Below are 22,675 nucleotides of genomic sequence, written 5' to 3'. Positions count from 1 at the left end.
GATGGGATTCTTTACAAAAGATCTTTCGTGGTTCCCTACTTGAGGTGTCTCAGGCCCGATGAGGCACGCTTGGCTCTTGAAGAAGTACATGAAGGTATTTGTGGACAACACTTGGGGGGCAGGGCCTTGGCTCATAAGATAACCCGTTTAGGCTTCTATTGGCCAGAAATGATGGCTGATGCCAAAGAATATGTAAAGAAGTGTGATCGCTGTCAGAAACATGCACCAGTGGCCAGACAACCCCCCGAGATGCTGACCTCCATCAACTCACCTATTCCCTTTGCTATGTGGGGGATGGATATTCTAGGGCCTTTTCCTACGGCCACAGCACAAAGGAAGTTTCTGATTGTAGCCATTGATTATTTCACTAAGTGGATTGAAGCCAAGCCCTTGGCCAAAATCACAACTAAACAGGTTGCACAATTCCTGTGGGAAAACATTATGTGTCGATATGGAATTCCCCGTATCCTCGTCACTGACAATGGAACACAATTCAACAACGAGGAATTCAAGAAGTATTGCGGAGAAAATGAAATTGAGTTACGGTTCACCTCTGTGGCTCACCCGCAAGCCAATGGGCAAGCGGAGGTAGCAAATCGGATAATCCTGGATGGACTAAAGAAGAGAATCGAAAAGTCAAGAAATAATTGGGTGGATGAGATACTTCCCATATTATGGGCCTATAGAACTACCTGTAGAGTCACGACAAATGCAACTCCTTTCATGTTGGCATATGGGGCAGAAGCAGTAGTTCCCGTGGAGATATCACATTCCTCTCCAAGGATTCAGGCTTTTGATGAAAAAGAAAATGAGGAAGGGCAGAAGTTAGCCCTGGATTTAATCGATGAAGTGCGAGATAAAGCACACGCAAAGATAGTAGAATATCAGAAAAAGGCTTCATTCTACTATAACCTAAGGGTTAAAGAGAGGTTTTTCAAACAAGGTGACCTAGTCTTGAGAAAAATAGAGGCTTCTGGTGTCGGACAGAAAGGAAAGCTTACCCCAAATTGGGAAGGGCCGTATAGAGTCAAGAGCGTTCAGGGTAGAGGAACCTACAAGCTGGAGACTATGGATGGTTTTGAAGTCCCGAGAACCTGGCACGCACAAAACCTGAAGGTTTACTACGTGTAAGATGGTCGAAGTACGATTCTCACTTGTCATTATGACAAGTAGGTTTAAAAGCACCTTGAAGCTTTGTTTGCATAGTATTTTTCTTTTTTAGCTATTATAGATCAGGGTCGAACCCATATTATGTAAGGTTTTGGAAAACCAGACTTGAAATTGAAGGGTTCAAAATTATTTCAACCTATGGATGTTTGAGTTGTGATAATACTTGTGTGGCCCATTAAGCCAAGTTTGAATATTAAAGTATCGGAAAAATGAAGGAGAGAATGCAAATAAGGAAAGTAGCATAGCCCCGCAGGGTAATAAGTTTTAATACAAACAAAAGTCCAGACATAAATTAAGGATAAAATTACAAAATAGAAAAACTACTCCTCCATGCGGGAGCCTTCATTCTCTTTCTCCTTATCAGCGCCTTCAGCGTCCTTCGCAGGAGAAGCGGGAGGAGAAGCAGTGTTAGGATCCAAGATGCGATCATCTGGCTGAGGAGAGTCGAAGAGGGCGTCTATGCTGTCCTCTGACTCAGCCTGCTCAGGACTTATAAAGTCCTTAGGGTCGACTAAGCCCGGGTACTTCTCAGAAACAGCCTTCACGGCCGCATCCCATCCCTGAGTAAACTGTAGGGAATAAAGACCCTCATCATGAATCTCCATGAGATTCTTAAACTTGTCAGAATCCATGTAGTCATCGATGAGCTTATCCTTATCGCTCCTAAGTTTCACCAGCTCGGAATGAGCCTGAGCCAGCTCCTCTTTCTTCGTGTCCAGCTTCTTCTCCAGGACCTTGGCTCTCTCCTCCCATTTCTTCATCTCTTTCTCAAACCCATCTGAGTTACCCTTCCAGGACCTAGCCTGATGGAGGGCCGCCTGGAAGTAGGTATTACTCTGCAAAGAAATATGTATGAGTTAGCACAAGTTCGTTGGAATACAAGAAAGTTGGGATTCAAAGAAGGAGAGAAAGAAAATTACCGCAGCTTGGGCTTGAGAACCCAGAAGCTCAATAGTCTCAATATCACTCCCCGTAACAATGTCAGTAAAGTCATGGGGAGTGACGGAGTGATAAGACCAATCTTTAGCGTGTTTGGTGGATCCAACCACCGTATCGCTCCTCCTGAAGCCCCAGTTAGGCCTGAAGGAATGTGCCTTAAGTGGAGGATCCACATCGTCCCCCAGCTCGACCACCGGGACGTGGGGCTTAAGAAAAGAAGGACCGTCAGGTTTGCTCCTAGGGTCCCTGTTTAGCTTGGCCCTTTTCTGACGGCCTGACTCCCCCTCCTTAGGCCTGTTAACATTATTGATGGCCTCGCAAGCTGAAAGGAAAAGTAGAAGGAACATTAAAATCCAGAAAAAAAAGAAAAAGTGCGATTAAAGAGAAGGGAAGAAATCCCCTAAATCCGATCAGAGTCCTGATCGATACAAAAGAGAATCCTGGTCGATATATTATTCGAACAGAAGGGAAGAAATCCCCTAAATCCGATCAGAGTCCTGATCGATACAAAAGAGAATCCTGGTCGATATATTATTCGAACAGAAGGGAAGAAATCCCCTAAATCCGATCAGAGTCCTGATCGATACAAAAGAGAATCCTGGTCGATATATTATTCGAACAGAAGGGAAGAAATCCCCTAAGATCGATCAGAGTCCTGATCGATACCAAAGAGAATCCTGGTCGATATATTATTCGAACAGGAGGGAAGAAATCCCCTAAGATCGATCAGAGTCCTGATCGACACAAAAGAAAATCCTGATCGATATTCCATTCGATCAGAATGATAGAAAATCGCTTAATTCGATCAGAGTCCTGATCGAAATCGATCAGGAATCCTGATCGATTAAGCACGTGTAACAGTCGTCGACTAGGGTGTCACTTTGAAGATCAATTCGATCAGAGCCCTGATCGAAATCGATCAGGAATCCTGTCGACCAGAGTGTAAGATCCTGAGTTAATTCGATCAGGATCCTGATCGAAATCGAGCAGGAATTCTGATCGATTTGGCTGAATCCTGATCAATTTCTTCTGCATCCTAATCAATTTTGTATGCATTTTAAACCAGAAATTACGGATAAATCCAGAAAATTGCGGATAAATCCAGAAAATTACGGATAAATCCAGAAAATTGCGGATAAATCCAGAAAATTACGGATAAATCCAGAAAATTACGGATAAATCCAGAAAATTACGGATAAATCCAGAAAATTGCGGATAAATCCAGAAAATTACGGATAAATCCAGAAAATTACGGATAAATCCCAGAAGTTAAGGATAAATCCCAGAAATTAAGGGAAAAATCCAGAAATTAAGGGAAAAATCCAGAAATTAAGGATAAATCCCAGAAAAATAAGGAAAAATCCCAGAAAAATTAGGGAAAATCCCAGAAAAATTAGGGAAAAATCCAGAAATTAGGGAAAAATCCCGGAAATAAGGGAAAAATTCCTGGAAATCAAAATAATTCCTAAATAAAAGGAAAAATTCGTTGTAAACGTGTAGGTCGCTCCACACTTTACGGAAAAACGAAACCCTGTAAGGGAACAAATAGACTTAACTTCTGCGAAACCTATTCAATGTTTCCCAAAAGTTGGGGGGCAAATGATAGGGATAAATAAATTATGATTGTATAATTAAATACTGCATTAATTGTACAAGTTGTGGGCTGCTAGGCCCAATAAAAAGATATATGAAACTCAGACCAGAAAGGTTAAGCCTGATGGACCAGATCAGGCCTGATGGAATAAAAAAGGCCCAAAAGCCCTAATTATTAATTAATTTCGTAATTAATTAATAAGGGAAAAATCAGCTATTGAGAAGAGTCCCGATAAGGATATAAATCCTTATAGATTAGCCTCAAGGGGACCTAAAAGGATAAGGAATCAGCTTCCTACTTCCTAGGACTCCTAAGTCTATCCTAATTCAGAGGCTTGTCCACCAAGTCTCCTATACCAAGTCCAATTCAAGGACTCCCACATCTATATAAGGGGTCTCACCCCCACCAATCAGAACTACGTTTTTTGGCTTGATTCTCTAATTCACAGAGATACGTAGGCATCTCGTAAAGGCAGATTTGAGCTACGAAACACGAGAGCAGCCATTAAAGGCCTTGAGCTCCCGAATCTTAGTAATAAATACAGCAAATAATAACCTTAGTTTTTTATCCATAACAAACGTGGGATATAACTTGCATACTAACATTTTTAACTCTTAAGAAATAATTTTTAGATAATTATATCTCATACATCTATTATTAATTTCTCTTATTAATTTTGAGTGATTTAAAATATCTGGAAAATTCTCACAGAGTAGGCATTCCAAATATTACTTGTTGCAACATCATTTGCTCACTCAAGTATGATTCAAATAGGCTTAAATATTAAATTGGTCACTCAACTGAAGAGCATATATCGGTTTCATAATCAAAGTTAACGGGGTATCATTTGAATCACTAAAGTGATAATAAATATCAAACGGATACCTCAAAATATGTGCTCGAGAATGAAATTTTATTTTCATAGAGTTCTATACATTTTTCTTGAATCCTATTACAGCCAAATGAATATGTTTGAATTCTAGTATTTTTTAAAATATAGTGAAATTTTTAAAAAATGATCTAATATTTATTTTTAATTTTGTAGTTATATTTTTTGATTTAAACAAAAATAATTAGTAGATAAATTTTTAAAAATCTCACTATATCATCTAAAATACTAGGAATTCATAAGTTTTCATTTGGTTGTAATAAGATTTAAGAAAAATGTATAGAACTCCATAAATATAATTTTTAATTCTCGAGCACCTGAGGTATCCGTTTGATATTTATTATGACTTTAGTGATTCAAATGATACCCCATTAAATTTGATGATTAAACTGATATATGACCTTAAGTTGAGTGATCATTTTGATATTTAACTCGATTCAAATATGACTTGATAACGAGGGACTAAATCCACATTTTTCAACACTATGTACTCCCACTTTGTCATTATTGTTTTCCATCTCCATCGATCAAAATTTACTTGTATTCGATTCGATTAAATTAAATAAAATGATAATTGGTCTTATAAAACTGGGACACTATTGTTCACTTTTTTATTTTTCTTTTATTTATCATAGTTGTAAAATATATTTTATATCAACTTGATTAATTTGATAGAATTTTCTTTTTTTACAAGTATAGCAAAGCCTATTTTACGAAAAAGATACGAGGAGTAATAACTTAATATTCTAACATAAACCCCAGCTGGAAAAACAAAACCCCTCTGCCCAAAACTCCAAAAAACACAAGCATAACAAAAGTCCAAGAAAATCCCCTAATTTGAAAAACCCAACTCATTTCTCACAGATAAGGCACCCCCAAAACACACAGTGTGTGTGTAATCAGGGCCTGCAGAAATGGCTTATCTAAGAACAGCCATGGATTCAGAGTATTGGGACCTTAACATAGCCACCCCAACAAGCCTTCATGGCTCAGCTCGAGCTGTGCCTGGTCAATCAATGCCTCTTGATGGCACTCGAGCTAGTAGAGCTCTTAGAATTCAACAGCTTTCTTTTTTGAGTAATGGCTTTCCTCTTGGTATTATTCCTGCTTATTCTCCACCTGCCAGTAAAGATTTGGGGGCCTTTTCACTTCAGTCTCTTTTGGTCAAGACTGTTTCTTCTAATTGGTAATGGCCTTTTTTTTATATTTGAAGTTTGTTACTTTTTAGTTGTGTTTTAGAACCCATGTTTGTTTTTTTGGAAATTGTGGTGTTTTTAGGGTTTAATTGTAATGATGTTGTTTTGAGGCATGAAAATGTGACCTAATGTGTTGTTACGTGGGATTCTTGGATTGTTGGGGAAAGAATGTATATTGTGATTTGATCGAATAGTATTTTGATCGTTTTTTATGGTACAAATGCCTATACTAATTGCACTGTGAAATGTTGTCTAGCGTACGTTTGTGGCGTTTTGCATTTGAGTAGGGGCGTTATGATGCTATTATGCAGGTTTGTAAAACTGATTGTTCTGAGTTTTTTTGTCATTATAGATGTGTTCAAATATATGCTAATTAAAGGTATTGTTTTTAGATGCTATTTTTATATCTGTTTGAGAATTTTGTGTAAGCATGTCAGACCTGGAGGCCTTTGAAGAAGACTTGTTTGCCCTGAAAGCGTTTGTGGTTTTATTGTTGAATGATCTAGTAGAAAATAATGGTGATGTTCCTATGAATTTGTAGAACTCTTTAATGAAAATAAATTGTAGTAGCAGAACCGGCTCCAGTGATTTTGTGAAATTATTTCATTGCACCCAGTTCTTTATCCTTCAACACTTACTATAATTTTTTTTAATCTTACTTTGAAGAATGAAATTTGAGAAACATAGTCTATTGCATCCAGTTTAAGGTTCTTTTACTTGGCATACTGCTTGCAAACTCTTCTTCTAGAACACTAAAGCTTGTGTCTGACAATTTTTCATCATCAGGTGGGTTGGATTAGTTGGTCAGCTTCGTCCGAAGAAGCTATTAGCACCTATTGATAGAGATGGACCAGAGTCACAAGCATATAAAGATATTCCTAAGAGACTCTTGGATAAGTCACTTTATTCCATCGCTTTGTGCTCACAGCTATCTGTGACACCCACAACTTCGGTATTCTTGAGCACTGAAGGGCAAGGTGATAAGAAGAAACGCAGCACAAAGGCCATGCTCTTTCACAAGGCAAGCACAAGTCCTAAATTTACTGATATCTAATGTGATTACGTGTACACACGTTGTGTTCTCGTCTTCTTATTTGACATATTTTTCTTTGTAAAGGAACATTATGTTGCTATATATTTTCTTAATATTGCTGTATGATCCTTTTTTAATTTATGTTTTAATTAAACCTCACCTGGCCCCAGTGTTCCACACTCATCAGGTTTACTTCTATATTATAATTCTTTATATTTTCGGTAGGAGAATGTTGCTTGATGTCATTAAGATATAGTTTAGCTACTGTATTGTATTAAATAAAAATATTTTTCCAAATGAATTAATCTTGGGGTTCGCTATTACTCATATAGGGTTGTCAATTTTTAATATATAGATAGATATGCAAGATATTAAAAGGTAAGTCAGCCTTGTGTGTCAAAGTTTATACATTTCTTCCTGTGCAATTCTTGTTGGGCCAACGTAATGGGTTGGGCACATTTTAGCTCACACCTTGCAAAGTTGCAATTCCTATAGCTCTTCCTATTATGTCTGATTTAGAATATCATTCCGCTTTCTCTAATGATGGTACTGGTAAATAGTAATTAAGAAATTACTTTGCTTCATTTCCTTGTTTCAATACTTATGAGTTTCTTTGTTCGTCACCAGTGGTTATTCTTCTTTGACATGTAGTTGTAGTTTGTTCTGAAGGTAAGCTTTATAAACTTAACGGGTGCATAATTTTCAACATATTTCTTAAAGATGCTGCATGCCATTTGTAGACAACTGTATACCACTTTTAGTTTTTGAGCTTTAAAATATCCAGGCTTCACCATATGAGTTATATAGGGATTGGTCAAGCTAAAATTAGATGCTCCTCCATCTGCACTAGGAATGTTTGAGGACCAAAAATGTTTGAAACTTCACATTTACTCCCAACTGTCTGATTGAATCATTGAAACGAATTTGAAGATGCTTAGGCTGGTAATATCACTAGGAATTGAAAAACTTAAGATCCCAAAAACTTTTCTTTTCCTGATTATTGACAGCATGAGTTCTGTAGATATGGCGCCAAAATTACCTATAAACGGGGATGCATGCATGAGCAATATCTGTGTGCCACTAATTGTACCATCATAGTTCATACACATTACATATATTTTCAGTTTCCACATTAAAAATTTTGACGTGTAAAAGCATTGAATTTCGACATGTAATATCCCAATTATGCATTTATTGTCAATATAATATAAATTCTCACACTTTGATCTTTATATATTAGATCTATCCAGTTGTTCTGCTATTGTATATTTACTGCAGCTGTTGAAGATAATCTTAATTTTTATTCTATTCTGGCAGCTCCCTAATCATGATGTTACTTTGGAAGCAGCATGGCCTGAGCTGTTTGTGGACCACAAAGGAAATTACTGGGATGTGCCTGAGTCCATATCTCTAGACTGTGCCTCCGTTGTCTCTGAATCTGGACTTAGATATCGTGTTGGTGTGCACAAAAGCAGGGGAAAACCTCTATCTGATAATCAACTTGATGATGAGGCGCCTCCTGCTCTAATGCCTGGATTATGTGCAAAAGCTGCCTTCTCTTACGAGAAAAGCAGAGATATATGGAGGGGCAGAGAAAAGAAAGAGGATTTTATTGTGAAGACAAAACGAGGAGAGCTATGGAGGCCTGCATATGATGTTCGACTCAAGGAGCCTCATCTTGCCGTTTCTGGAATTATTGGTACACTTTTATGCGTTATAAAATACCCTTCTGCGCGTATCAAGTAAATACATTCCCCTTTTGGTGCAAGTAATATACAAAAACCAATTGGTTTAGAAAATATATTAATACTCAAATTAGCATTTATTTCCATATTTTAGTCCCCTTTTTGCTTTGAGTGATTTGCACTACTTAATGATATTTAGAGTTGCACTTCAATTTTTTTCTTCTAGACTGACCAGCAAAAGTCCTATTATTGACAAATATTACTACATGACAAGTAAACTAGTAAAGATAAGTTAAATGGCATATTGTGGTCAATATGTACCCCCAAAAGCTGCCCATCTATTGTCAAATGCTGCTCCTTCTCTGAGTTGTGTAGTATTTTCAACACACTATTCTAGGAAAGGATGGTTTAAGTATTTGCTTTCACATATAAGATCTTTTAATTGCCTTCAAAAAACCATGTAGTGATGCATCCTTAAAATGCCCCCTGAAGAAAACTAGTTTCATAATGGCCAGTCTCATTTAAATAATAGAAGTGTTTTTTTGTAGTCTTGGTAATTTTCCTAAAATTTTCTGAACTCCGGAGAGCTAGATACTTCAGAAGTGGCAGCCATGTCTTTTGAAGCAGCATCATTACATTCTCCTTTTTCTTTTCTTATTTTAGATAGTTACAACACACGAACACCCCGTAGTTCGAACTCATGACTTCCCTTGGGGAAGCCAAGGGCTCGAACCACTACACCAACACACGCACACACTTTTGTATTCTCCTTCCCTAGTACACAGGGTAGTATAACTAATTTAGGGATGATGATGGTAAGCCCAGAAGGACTGAGGACACGTATGCAAATGTGTGGCAAGGAACTAAATAAATGGATGATAGGAAGTCTAAAAACAACACAGGACACGTAATGTCGTAATCAATACTTTGACTTACTGCAGCTAATATTAATTTTATACAGACATCGCCTAAAAAACAAGACTTTTTCTATATAAAAGAAAAAGGTCCAAATCAACTAGATGGAGTCGTAGAATCCCTAATAATCTATTAAGATATAATACTTAGTTCCTCTCTTCCTTGTCACTGCCTGTTTGGAGGTTCGTTAGAGGATCAGGCTAGACGAATTATTTCATTAATTTCACAAGCACGATAATATGGCATTAAATATTACTACTGCTCGAATTGAAGTGTCCAAGAGTCTCCAAAACTAATTAGCATTTTCCACTGAATATTCGTGTAATTGATAAGTGTCAGCATTATTGTTTTTTTTGCTATTTAATATTATCTTATTGCAGGGCCTTTGATATTTGGATTAATGTTTTGTAGGAGAATATTTCCTTGAGAAAAGGTCGAATTCGTATTTAAAATTTTTGAATGTTTTATATTCTATGCATTAGGTGGTACTTGCAGTGCCTTGTTTGCAAAAGAAAAGAGTTTTGCATCTGTTGAGTCATCAGAAGATGGGAGCAGCAACTCTCTGGATTCTAAGCACACTACTTCTCTCAATTCTGATTTGTTTGGTTCAGTTTGCTGTACTTTCCAACTTGGAAAATTTAGGAAGACTTTTGGGGACCTCAGTAGGATAGATGCTCGCCTCAATATCTCGTCAGTTTCTGCTCTAGCTAGAGCTTCCAACATTTTTGGGAAAGCTTCTGCTAACAAAGCAGAAAATTCACTGTCTTCTCCAAGGCTCAATTTGATCCTTCAGCAGCAGGTATTTGAGTTTTTATTTTACTCATCTTGCCAGCAATTTCAAATTAATTTACAGCATGTATATTGCAGTATTGGATTTTTTACTTGTATATCTAGTATTTGTGTAACCTACAGTCTACAACTTTCAAGGATAAGCGCTGTTGAGTTGAAATTTTCTTTGTATCGAAGCTTTCGAGCTTCTTGGCAATCACTGGTTGTTTGATGTATGCTCAAGCTTATTATATTATATTTTATTTGGCTGCACAATTGGTTCTGCTTTTCAATCTAAGTTTGTAGATTGGAAGATGAACATGTTTGAAAATATATTTTATAGACGTCGATGTAGGTAAATGTGGAGAGATGTATTTATTGAACTATGATATTCAGAGTAGTGTCCTTTGGAGTGGAAGTTCCATTGGCACCATAGCCATAACAATTATGTTGCCTCTTTGCAGATTCTAGGGCCACTTGTCTTTCGAGTAGACTCCAAATTTTCCCTCGAGTCATCTTCGCAAAGAAAAATTGATCCACAGATGGAAGATACTATTTACAGCTTGAACTACTCCCTAAGACTCCTAGGCTCGGGCAAAGTAGTAGCATGGTATTCTCCGAAACGGAAGGAGGGTATGGTTGAGTTGAGATTATTTGAGTTCTAACTCTTAGTTGTGTTGCTCCTTTTTGAAACGTAGCAAGTGTCACATCCTTCATTCATGAAACATGTTCTAGAAGAGAAGCCAATGTTCTAGGCCATTGCTTATTGTAGGCAGCTTTATCTTGTTGACAGTCATTATTCAGAAGTAATACTGGTATGACTATACCAGCATTTCGTCAAAAAAAAAAAAAAAAATACTGGTATGACTGTTATTTTTGCACCTTAATTTTTTTTTGAAAGTTTTATTGGTTTTAGTTGGCATCTATATGATATTTATATAAATATCCACTTAAAGTTATTATTAGTCAAATACCAGCAGGATTATTATTATTCATGTGCATTTATGAATTTACACTAATAAATTCACTGATATCTATTTCTTCATTCATATAGCTAGTATTGCAATGACATTAACAAAAACGTATGGCCCTGACCAGGAAGTAGGTTTGCTTGGTTAAAGCTTAACTAAGTTTTTTTAGGACTTCTGGTTCGAAGAAAGTTGATTCTAAAAGTAATTAATCCCAATCACTCTAAAAGTAATTTTTGTATCAAATTGGCAAGCGTAACATTCCTGTAAGTTGCATTAGCCGCCCAAGCTGGAAACAAATCTCTACTGATAATGTTTTTTCTGCGCACATATTAAAATTTATATAATTAACTGAAATATAATTTGAAGTTTGAACTATACTATTTTCCCCCAAATTTAGAGCATATTTTCATTTATAAGTTGAAAGAGGCTCAATTGATAACGCAATCAGGTTGAAAAATAAATAAACGAGTTAAATAATTAGTCGTTTTGTTTCCGGATTGCTTAAATAACTGAATACAAATATTCTGAAAATTAAAATTAAAATAATGGTTACACGCAATCTGTAACTTCACAATTTACTCACACATTAATTTCACAATTTACTCACACATTAATTTCATGAATAGTGCAATTTTCAGAGGAATCAGTTGCAAAACCGAGTTTAGAAAACTCATATTATTAACGAATATTTTTTTGTGAGAGGTGAGTACATGCGAATTTCATCGCCTTTCCAAAACAACTCGAGCTGAAAGTAATGTTCAAGCTCAGCTCGTTTATGAATGAGCTGAACACGAGTTTGTTCACGAAAAATCGAGTTGAACCGAAATCAAACCGAGCAGTGTTGTCCACTAATATTTTGCATATTTTTTTCAATCGAGCAATCTTAAAGTATAATTTATATTTTTACAAGTTGTATCGAGACGAGATACTAGTCTTATCTTTCAATTATATTCGCACACTTACGCTCTACACTTATTTCTTAATTTATATCATTTTATTTTTCAAGACAATTTTAGAAATACATCCAATTTTATTTTAAATTATTGAGACAATCATAACTTTAGAAATCATACATTATTTTTTGTTAAACTGTCGATGTCGAAATTGTATTATGTCTTGATATTTTACTTAAATTTGATTTTTGTAAATTACAAGTTTTTAATGGTGTTTATGAAAATGTGAAAAATTGGAGATAAATATATCATGATAACAATGTTTGATAGTTTTCTTATGAAAAAATCAAGTGCTAAATTTAGAAAAATAAATAAAAAATCTTAAATAATTAAATTATAAATAAGTGATGAAAAATAAAAAACTGATAAACATATTTAAGTGATTAGCAATAATTAATTATTTGTAATATATATAAATTTTATCCGAGCCGAGTCGAGTTACCGAGTTCGAGATAAACGAGCCGAACAGACAGAAAGCTCGGCTCGTTTACTCGTCGAACTCATTTTTATGTTCAAGACCGACTCATTTTAGCCGAGTTCACTTAAATAAGTTGATCTCGAATTTTATTCAAAAATGACTCTCTTCATTTGCCGCGCTTAGTAAAATGGGTGAAAATGTAGAGGGGGGCGTTTAAGGGTGGAAAAGTAGACGGGGCGGTCATGATTAGAGGGATACAGGCGTCTCAACTAAATGTTTAGTTATTAAACTATACTATTTATGCTTTAGAGTATATTGATACAAATTAAATGATAATCTCTCTTCGAGTGAGAGTAAACTTCGGAAATTTAGAAGATACAGGCGCAGAAGGAACAAACTTATCATTCATCATATTTCATAAACTTTTCTTTACATCAGTATGCCTATATTCTCAGACCACAAAATTCTGGAGCCAAGTTGGTGTTTTCTTAACTCGGGCTGGGCCTCTATTTCGTTGGATTATGAGCTGCTCTTCTAGGCCCATATTTATAGACTGTTCAGGTGTATTTTCCTATGCTATTTTTGTTGTGGGCTCATGTAAAATAAGTGGCATCGGTGTAACATTCTCTTCTCCTTCAAAACTTACCTTGTCCTCAAGGTGATAATGTGGGTAAAGTTGATAAAATTTGTTAAATGATTCCGATGTCGCATTATAGGAGATGAGTCTTGCTATTGCACTAGAACTTGAGGTGTAACTTTACCTTGTTGAAGGATACTTCGAGTTGCACAATAACCAATGGAACAGAAATATGATGATTTTCTTTGGACTCAGGAGGCAAGGGACACGCTTGGGTGGTAGCACTGCCATAATAAGGCTTAAGTGTGGATATATGAAAAACAGAATGAATCTTGGATTCTGGTGGTAATGCTAACTGATATGCCACTTGACCAAAGCGTTTTAGGATTTCAAAGAGCCTATAATAGCGTTTAGCTAGTTTGTTGGTTAAGCGGTGAGCTACAGTTGTTTGTCGATATGGTTGCAATCTGACAAGAACCAAGTTCCCAACAGCAAACTCAACTTCTCTGTGGTGTTTGTTGACCTTCTGTTCCATCCGATTTTGAGCACTACGTAAATTATTCTTCAAAGTCCGTAATAGAACATCACGTTCCAGCAACCACTCATCTAAAGCTTGATTAACAGTAGAACCTCGTGTGTACGGAGGGATGGATGGTGGAGTACGACCATAAACAACTTGAAATGGTGACATTTTCAAGCCACTGCGATAGCTAGAATTATATGAAAATTCTGCCCAACTTAACAATGACACCCAAGTATTTGGTTTTTCTTGTGTGGAACTCGAAAATACTGCTCTAATCCACGATTTACTACTTCTGACTGCCCGCCAGTTTGCGGGTGATATGCAGTACTATGATGAAGGGTTGTTCCACTAAGTTCAAACAAACATTTTTAAAATTTTGAGACAAATATAGGATCACGACCAGAGATAATTGTCCGTGGAAAACCATGAAGTTTGATGACCATATCAAAAAATAACTCTGCAGCTTTAGGTGCCGTAAAATTAGTAGGAAGAGCTCCAGAGTGAGCAGATTTGATTAATCAGTCCACTACAACCATGATAAGAGTTTGTCCCTGTGAAGTTGGCAGTCCAGTAATAAAATCTATGATTAATTCGTCCCAAACTTGAGTAGGGACCGGTAAAGGTTGAAGTAGACCCGTGGGAGCCCTGGTTGAATATTTGGTCTGTTGGCATATAAAGCAAGCTTTAATAAATGCTTCCACCTCATTCCGCATTTTTGGCTAGTAAAAATGAGTAGCAAGGAGGACCAAGGTTCATTTTACACTCGCGTGACCTCCTACCAGTGTTGGATGAAATTCTTGTAGCAACTGATTCTTTAGGCTAGAAGGACTGATATAATACCGATTATTATAGCACAAGATCCCATCATTAACCGGAAACTTATAAGCATGTTTATCTTCTGAAACTTAGTGATGGAGTAATTGCAAGTCACTGAATGTGGCATTTCATGTCCTCAAAATAGAAAGAAAATCAGCAACTGGATGACTAATAATCCAAAACAAAATAGGCTGACCTTTGTATACTCTGGATAGAGTATCAGCGACGGTATTTGAAAGTCCAAACTTATACACAATGCGGAAATTAAATCCGAGCAGTTTCCGAATGTATACCTGTTGGTCAGGTGTTTAAAGCACTTGTTGCAGAAGTTCTTTGATGCTTTAATGATCCGTTCGTATAACAAAGAACCTACCTAAAATGTATTGTCGCCATTTTTGTACAGCTTCAGCGATAACATGTAACTCTTTAATATAGGTAGAAGCAGCTTGTAGTCGAGGGCCCAACTTCTTACTAAAATATGAAATGGGATGTCCACCTTGCATAAGAACAACCCCGATGCCGATATTAGAAGCATTTGTTTCAATAACGAACTCCAAAGAAAAATTAGACAACCTCAATACAGGGGCTTCTGTCATCGCTTTCTTGAGCGCGATAAATGCATTAGAAGCTTGAGAATTCCACTGAAAATTGTCTTTGCAAAGCAAATCTGTTAATACCCCGTGGGACCAAGAAACCCACACAATTGCTTAGGTGTGTATGGTTGAGGCCATTGGACCATAGCTTCCAGTTTTGAGGGATATGCACACAATCCACACTTACTGACAGTGTGTCCCAAATACTCAATGGAATCCTGACAAAACGTGCATTTGGACAACTTGATATAGAAGTTTTTTTTGAAGTAAACGTATATGCTTTTTATTAAATTGAATCAATGATCAAGACATCACTAATAAACTCCGGAGCGGTAACAACCCACTCGTGGACGCCTGACATAGAATGAGCAGCCCTTGCTAATGAGTGAGCTACTGCATTCGCAGACCTATGAACAAACTCAACTAGCACTTCATCATAGTGCTTAAATAAATCAATACAACCTGACACAATCGAATGAAAATAAGTACGTCCTTGGACAGTCTTGCATGCATCTGCTAGCGCCTTAGCATCAGTTACAAAAACACACTTTCTGTAGCCGAATTCCTTTACCCAGGAGAGAGTTTCCTTCAACGCGATCGCTTCAGCCTCCCGAGGCTGATATACTGCTTCTATATTTTGGTTTCGAGCCCTAATAAATCCTCCATTCCAGTCTCGAATTACACTCCCCACACCAGTACAGCCAAATTCTATAAACACAGCAGCATCAATATTAATTTTTACCCACCCTTCATCTGGTTTCTGCCATCTTCTTGGACTTTTACTGGATGTTGCATGGTGCTTCTGCTTCTCTAGTTGACTGTGCCGCCACTCCTGTAACATATTTACTTCCGTTGATTGTACACCGAATTCAGATGTGCTGACCTTATCCCACACCCACCTATTCCTTCTATTCCACAGGTTCCAACAAATCAAAGCAATCAGAGCCAGCTTATCCGGAGTACAAACACTGACCAGTTGTCGAAATATGTCATTGATACTCCCCTCGTATCCACCTGAATCAACTTCCTGCAGCCCCACATTTGTCCAGACCATCCGTGCAAACGAACAATCGAATAATACTTGGGTTGCATCTTCATTACGAACTAAACACCAAGAACATCGGGTATCAATTTCACTCTTTTTGCTGCAAGAGCCATAGCAGTTGGCAACACAGAACGGCATACTCTCCATATAAAATTAATCACCTTACCTGGCAGCTCTAGGTTCCAAATTTTTTTCCAAAACGCAGCATTCTCCCAGTTCTGTACCCCTTGAATTCTCCTATAGCAGCTCTTAACAGAAAAGAGTCATGATTCCTCTAAAACCCAGTACCATGAATCCTCCTCTCTCTGTTGTGCCAGTGGAATGCTTCTTATCAACATAACATCTCTTTCATTGCATATATCTCTTAGTAGCTCATCATCCCAGTGCTTTGTATATGTTTCCATCAAACTTGAAACTCGAGCATGCTCTAACTGTTGAGGCATCTCAGTTGTTAAGTACCCATTTTCTCGACACGATAACCACGGTATCTTCCAAACAGTCGTCGTATCTCCATTCCCAATTCGTTTTCTACTGCCTTGACGGACTAAATCTTGTGCTGCAACTATACTTCTCCACATGTAACTCGGATTGGCACCCACCTTGGCTTGCAAAAAATCAGTTTCTGGGAAATACCTTGCTTTCATAATACTTGTAACTAATGTATTTACATTATTCAACAGCCTCCATCCTTGTTTTGCTAACATTGCGAGGTTAAATTTGCTTAACTCTCTAAACCCCAGCCCTCCACTAGCTTTAGCGTTATACAACTTATCCCACACCAACCACCTAATTCTTTTGCCAGAACCTCCATTTCCCCACCAAAACGAATTCATTTGACGCTGAATCCCATTACAAATTTTGGTTGGTAGTAAGAACAAATTCATCCAGAAATTAGGAATCTTTTGCGCTGTAGTTTTCAAAAGCACAAGTTTTCCACCTTTTGATATAGATTTACTCCCCATCCCTTCAACCTTTGGCTGGCTCTGTCACTTAAGAATTTAAAAGCATTATGTTTTCTCCTTCCTATATGCATTGGCAATCCCAAATACTACCCTAGCGTAGAAATTTCTTTCACTTGCAGCACATCACACACTTGAGTTCTAGTCGGAGTTGTCGTATTAGGACTGAATACCACACTCGACTTTCTGAAATTTATAGCCTGCCCTGACAGATTCTCATATCTTAGCAGCAAATTTTTGACAGTCAAAGCTTCAGCAGCTGTAGCCTTGAAAAATAAGTAACAATCATCAGCAAAAAGTAAGTGCGAAATAGATGGTGCACCTCGAGCAACAGAACATCCATGAATCAAACCCATATCTTCGTGCCTCTTAAGCATAGAGCTTAATCCCTCAGCGCAGAGACCCTGTATAATCCCTCTTTGAGGCTGGACATCACCAAAGACTTCACACTCATGAATGAAACTATATGATACTGATCGAACACAAGTCATAATCCGCTGCCTCCATATATCAGTAAAACCAAATTTCACCATTATTGCTTCAAGAAAATTCCACTCTAGTCTATCGTATGCCTTAGACACATCCAACTTTAAACCCACCACACCGTTAGTACCTTGTGTCCGTCTGCGAATGTAATAATTTCAAACGCAATTAGAGCATTATCTGTCAGTAGTCTTCCTTCCACAAACGCACTTTGTTGTTCCGATATCACAGTAGATAGACAACCTTTCAACCGATTTGCCATGAATTTAGATAAGATACGAAACAAAACGTTGCACAAGGATATTGGTCTCAAATCTGTCATTTATTGAGGCTGTTAGGAATATGTGTATTAGTTTGATGATAAGTTAAAAAAACACTTAAGTAGGAATCCAGTGTCTGTAGCCTCAACGGATAAGACCATTCTGGCTATCCGTTGATGGAGTAGCTTTACTTAGAAATAAGTTTAGTATTGTAGCACATTTCAGTTTCTGTATTCAAGTTATGATTCTTAGATATTGTGGAAAATTATAAGTCATGTTGACTACTAGTGGATATGCAAATAGGAGGGCTAACTGTAAATATTTAATGCCTTATAATTTTGTATAAGTGAAGTAGTATCAACTGATAAGTTAAAGGCCTTCAACGGATAAGAAACAAAGCTTCAACGGATGTCTCTAAAGCTTCAACGGATGTCTCTAAAGCTTCAACGGGTAACATCCATCAACGGATGAGTGCATCAACGGATATAACTTCAACTGCTAATGCATCAATGGATAAAGCCATCAACGGATGAAAGCTTTAACGGATGCTAAGTTCAATAGCAGTTGACAGTGACAATTCATAAGCTGACAGAGGCACATGGGTTGACAGATACAATTAGAATGTGGCAGCCTCTTGGAGGAATCAAGAAAATACAGTATTTCCATTCTGGTGCAAACAAGGAAGTATTCAAAGATTCACAGATCAACCTAGATTGCATTGGATAGAGAAATGAAGAAGAAACATGTGAAGAATCTTTTTAATTGTACTTTTGTCTTCACTTGTAAACTTGGTGATATATAAATCAAGTTGCAGCTAGTAATTAGAGTGTAAATTTTCCAGAGCTGTTAAGAAAAACATTGAGAGAAAATCATCTAGTTTGTATTAGGAAGCAGCTGTGATCAATTTCTTGAATCACAGATTTTCTGAAATAACACATCTCTGGTGGAACAAAAAATCCACCAGAAAAGTTTTTAAGTCTTTTGTGTTCTTTACATTTTTGTTTGAATATATATCTGTCTGCACCAGCTCAAAGCAATTCACACACACTTGTACATCAAAACACATAGCCTTTGAAACTACTCAAAACTTGAAAAAGTTTTGAGATTTACATTCAACCCCCCTTCTGTAAATCTCATTGTTAGTTCCTTGAGAATAACAATTGGTATCAGAGCAAGCTCTTAACTTACAAAGAGTTTAAAGATCTATTCTACTAACATCATGAGTAAGAAGGATATTTGTGTAAAGATTCCAATCCCGGAAAGAGATAATTATCATCACTGGAAAGTGAAGATGCATCTACATCTTCTCTCTCAAGATGAAAGCTACATCAACTGTATTGAAAATGGTCCTCACATCCCTCACAAGGCGGCCACAGCTGCAACTGCCACAGTTGCTATTGGACAGTCTATTCCCAAGCCAAAAGCAGAATGGACTGATGAAGATATTGAAGAGGTTCACAAGGACAAGAAAGCCATGAACATTCTGTTCAATGGTTTAATCAAGATATGTTTGATAATGTCATTAACAGCCAAACTGCTAAGGAAATTTGGGATACTATGCAACTTATATGTGAATGTACTGAACAAGTTAGAGAAAACAAAATGCAGCTTCTCATTCAACAGTATGAATACTTTCACTTTGAAGAAGGAGAATCACTGAATGATACCTTCAATAGATTTCAGAAACTGTTGAATGGATTGAAGCTGTATGAGAGAGTGTACCAAGTCAAGGACTCCAACTTAAAATTTCTGAGGTCTCTACCAAAGGAATGGAAGCCTATGACTGTTTCACTAAGGAATTCTCAAGATTATAAGGACTTCACACTTGAAAGATTATATGGAATTTTGAAGACCTATGAACTTGAGATGGAGCAAGATGAGCTGTTGGAAAAGGGAAAGATAAAAGGTGGATCAGTTGCACTTGTAGCTGACAATGAGAAGACTGAAGCCATGAATGAAGAAAAGACAATGCCAAGTCTCAAAATTGGCACAAGCAAGTCAGAATCAAGCAAGGGAAAAGAGCAAGTAGCTGAGGTTGAAGATAATTCCAGTCAAGATGACTCTAATGATGTTGATGAACATCTGGCTTTTCTGTCCAGGAGGTTTGCAAAGATGAAATTCAAGAAAAATGCTAAATTCACTAAGTCAAACAAGAACATGGTGGACAAATCTAAGTTCAAATGTTATAACTGTGGCATAAGTGGACACTTTGCAAATGAGTGCAGAAAGCCAACCTCTGATAAGAAAAAATTTGAGCAGGTGGATTATAAAAAGAAATATTTCGATTTGCTCAAACAAAAGGAAAGAGCTTTTCTGACTCAGGATGACTGGGCAGCAGATGAAGTCAATGAAGATGATGATATGGAATATGTCAACCTAGCCCTGATGGCTAATTCTGATGAAAATGAAACTAGTTCATCAAGCAACCAGGTAATTACTACTGACCTCTCTCAGCTTTCTAAGATTGAATGCAATGAAGCTATAAATGATATGTCCAATGAATTATATCATTTGCGTGTTTCTCTTAAATCACTAGCTAAAGAAAACACAAGAATTAAAGAGAATAATTTGTTTTTAAGTGATAGGAATGCTGTGTTAGAGGGTAAGTGTGGCGCCCTGCAAACCCGGGTCAGAAGTTTGGGGTCCACAACACAAACACAATACATCAGCCTGTATATGAAATATTAATTGCAATGACCCTGCTCTATGTAACCATGGATCGCAATAGGTTAAAGAATGAAAATAAACCGCAACCTTAATTTTTATTACAACGTACCAAATCTCAAATAATTTAAATTACAACTGTTAATAAAATTATTCTTACAATCTTACTATCTCACTACCTCCATACGCTTCTGTTAGCTCGATCCAACTCAATCTTGAATCCTAGCTCATTGAACTGGGAAACCTCGCTATCAACCGTATTCCTTTTTAACTGTAGAATACATAAAAAAAAGATTCGCAAGAGTGAGCTAACTAGCTCAGCAAGTCATAATAACAATTACTTGGGTTAAAAAAATGATCAAGTGAGATGATTCAGATGAATCAAGTTTCTTTTTAACTAATCATTATAATTGGATATTCATTTTAAGTTTTAAAACCAAGGTTAGGCTGCTGATCAGTCACGCACTAACCCTGAGCAAGCACACAACACTGCTCTAATTACTGGATCCAAGGCACACATTGGCCTAACGTGACCATTAGTATGGTCTGACCACGAATCTGGTCCACATATATAAAAACTATCCAATTCTAAAGCAGATCAATACGATAAACAATATAATTCGATAACACGAGATTATAATCAATGATGATTAAACATTTGAATAAAACATAAGGAAACTCATGGATATCACAAGGGTATATTAGGGTATGTATGAGAAATGGTTTTCGGTTTGTACAAGGGTCAGATATCAGACCAGTAATGACTTTTCAGGATATGGTTCTTCGATGTTATTAAGAATGATTGGAGTATAAAAGTTTCTGTGTTTTAAAATCATTCTCTTTCAGTGTTTGGTGTTTGGAAATTATATCTTTGAAGTGTAGTATTATATTTGTATGGTTTGGTATCTGAGAATAAACAAAGGACGGTTTGCAAAGAATAAGGCTTACGGCTCAAGATCAAGAAAGAATCAGGGTTTAAGGGTAAATAGTTTGAAGCATATACATTGTAAAACAGGAGTTATGTTTAATGGTAACATGTTATGAAACAGTTTGAAAACATTGGTAATATATCTTGAAGAAAAGTTCAGAAATACTTGCCTTACAAGGCCTTACAACTATTACTGATCAATTCTGGGCTAACTCTGCCACTTAGGCTTTTACGTCCAACCACTGTATCACTCTGGATTCGACCTCAATACTTGAGTCCTTTGATTGGGACCTTACTGAGCTTTTCGACTAACCACCAACTATCCTTTGTCCAATTCCAATTCTCGGGCATTCCGACTAGAACCTACAAGGTCGAGACATCCTAACTTAGACATTCGATTATGCTTGACATATCCTCGCTAACAATTTACCCGAATGTTAACAAAATTCGACTCATAACATACTTCATATAATAATGCACGTATCACTTAGGGTTCACGTTTTCGAAAATCAGTTCAGCGTTCGTTTTCGGAAAATACCCATACCCTTTATTTTACGAAATCAGGGTTATTGATTTAGAAAAATATTTCATCACATCGTACCATCAAGTTTCGTATAAACACATACAGATATATATATATATAGTCTCTCGACGTCCCGATATTCATCGGATACGTTTCCGTATTTGCGTAATTTAGTTTTTTCGAAAATCGGACAGCGTTTCCTTTGTTTATCGGACTACCCGTCGAAACATCAATCGACGTCAAATCCCAAACACAACAATCGCAACAATTATCCGATCCAAACCCACACATTTTCAAATTCTAACTAAATCACAATTATTAATCACTACTCGTATTTTATTTTTATTTACTAATTTAGGACTCAGAATATGATCATCACGGTCCACCGTCGGCTCGCCGAGGCTTATCGCCGACGACGATAAAATTCACGGGTACCCGAACGATTTCGGGTTTCCAACACAAATCCTATCGATTAATATCCTTAAATCTCGCAAATACCGATTAGTTTATTTCACAAAATCAATCAAGGATTTCTGCAAGAATATTATTAATTCGATTCAGCAATAACCAAACCAAATATTGGCATAACCAAATAAACAGTCAGCATAATCAAAACAAACGACGCAACAGTACGGCCACGCGCTGCCATCCTCGCCGGAAAACCGGGAGGGGCGGCGGCAACCACAAGGAAACAGAGCATATCACTCGCATATATACATACATGTATATACACAGACGAGCAGAAATCTACAGGAACAGTAACAACCTAAGAG

General features: G+C 37.0%; 3 protein-coding genes across 3 annotated transcripts; 1 reads left to right on the top strand and 2 right to left on the bottom strand.

The window, feature by feature from the left end:
- The first annotated feature begins 5,363 nt into the window (after nucleotides 1–5,363).
- On the top strand, nucleotides 5,364–11,149 carry LOC141724253 (protein TRIGALACTOSYLDIACYLGLYCEROL 4, chloroplastic). Its single transcript, XM_074526320.1, has 5 exons — nucleotides 5,364–5,778; nucleotides 6,575–6,809; nucleotides 8,139–8,520; nucleotides 9,904–10,220; nucleotides 10,654–11,149. The coding sequence occupies exons 1-5, from the start codon at nucleotides 5,507–5,509 to the stop codon at nucleotides 10,852–10,854; spliced, it is 1,407 nt and encodes a 468-aa protein (XP_074382421.1). The 5' UTR covers nucleotides 5,364–5,506; the 3' UTR covers nucleotides 10,855–11,149.
- A 4,177-nt stretch (nucleotides 11,150–15,326) lies between these two features.
- LOC141660257 (uncharacterized) lies at nucleotides 15,327–16,223 on the bottom strand. The gene has a single exon (XM_074467224.1). The coding sequence runs from the start codon at nucleotides 16,221–16,223 to the stop codon at nucleotides 15,327–15,329; it is 897 nt and encodes a 298-aa protein (XP_074323325.1).
- Nucleotides 16,224–16,348: 125 nt separating this feature from the next.
- Nucleotides 16,349–17,047, bottom strand: LOC141660256 (putative mitochondrial protein AtMg00310). The gene has a single exon (XM_074467223.1). The coding sequence runs from the start codon at nucleotides 17,045–17,047 to the stop codon at nucleotides 16,349–16,351; it is 699 nt and encodes a 232-aa protein (XP_074323324.1).
- Nucleotides 17,048–22,675: the final 5,628 nt, after the last annotated feature.

This window comes from Apium graveolens, chromosome 5 (assembly GCF_009905375.1).
Source record: "Apium graveolens cultivar Ventura chromosome 5, ASM990537v1, whole genome shotgun sequence".
NCBI lineage: Eukaryota > Viridiplantae > Streptophyta > Magnoliopsida > Apiales > Apiaceae > Apium > Apium graveolens.
Note: the sequence above shows the minus strand (reverse complement) of the source record. Positions and strands in the feature narration are given on the sequence as shown.

Coding starts and splice junctions, on each gene's coding strand:
- LOC141724253 (XM_074526320.1), top strand. CDS start 5,507: ATGGCTTATCTAAGAACAGCCATGGATTCAGAGTATTGGGACCTTAAC. Junction 6,810..8,138: donor AGGCCATGCTCTTTCACAAG/GCAAGCACAAGT, acceptor CTATTCTGGCAG/CTCCCTAATCATGATGTTAC. Junction 8,521..9,903: donor TGCCGTTTCTGGAATTATTG/GTACACTTTTAT, acceptor TCTATGCATTAG/GTGGTACTTGCAGTGCCTTG.
- LOC141660257 (XM_074467224.1), bottom strand. CDS start 16,223: ATGCCGTTCTGTGTTGCCAACTGCTATGGCTCTTGCAGCAAAAAGAGT.
- LOC141660256 (XM_074467223.1), bottom strand. CDS start 17,047: ATGGGGAGTAAATCTATATCAAAAGGTGGAAAACTTGTGCTTTTGAAA.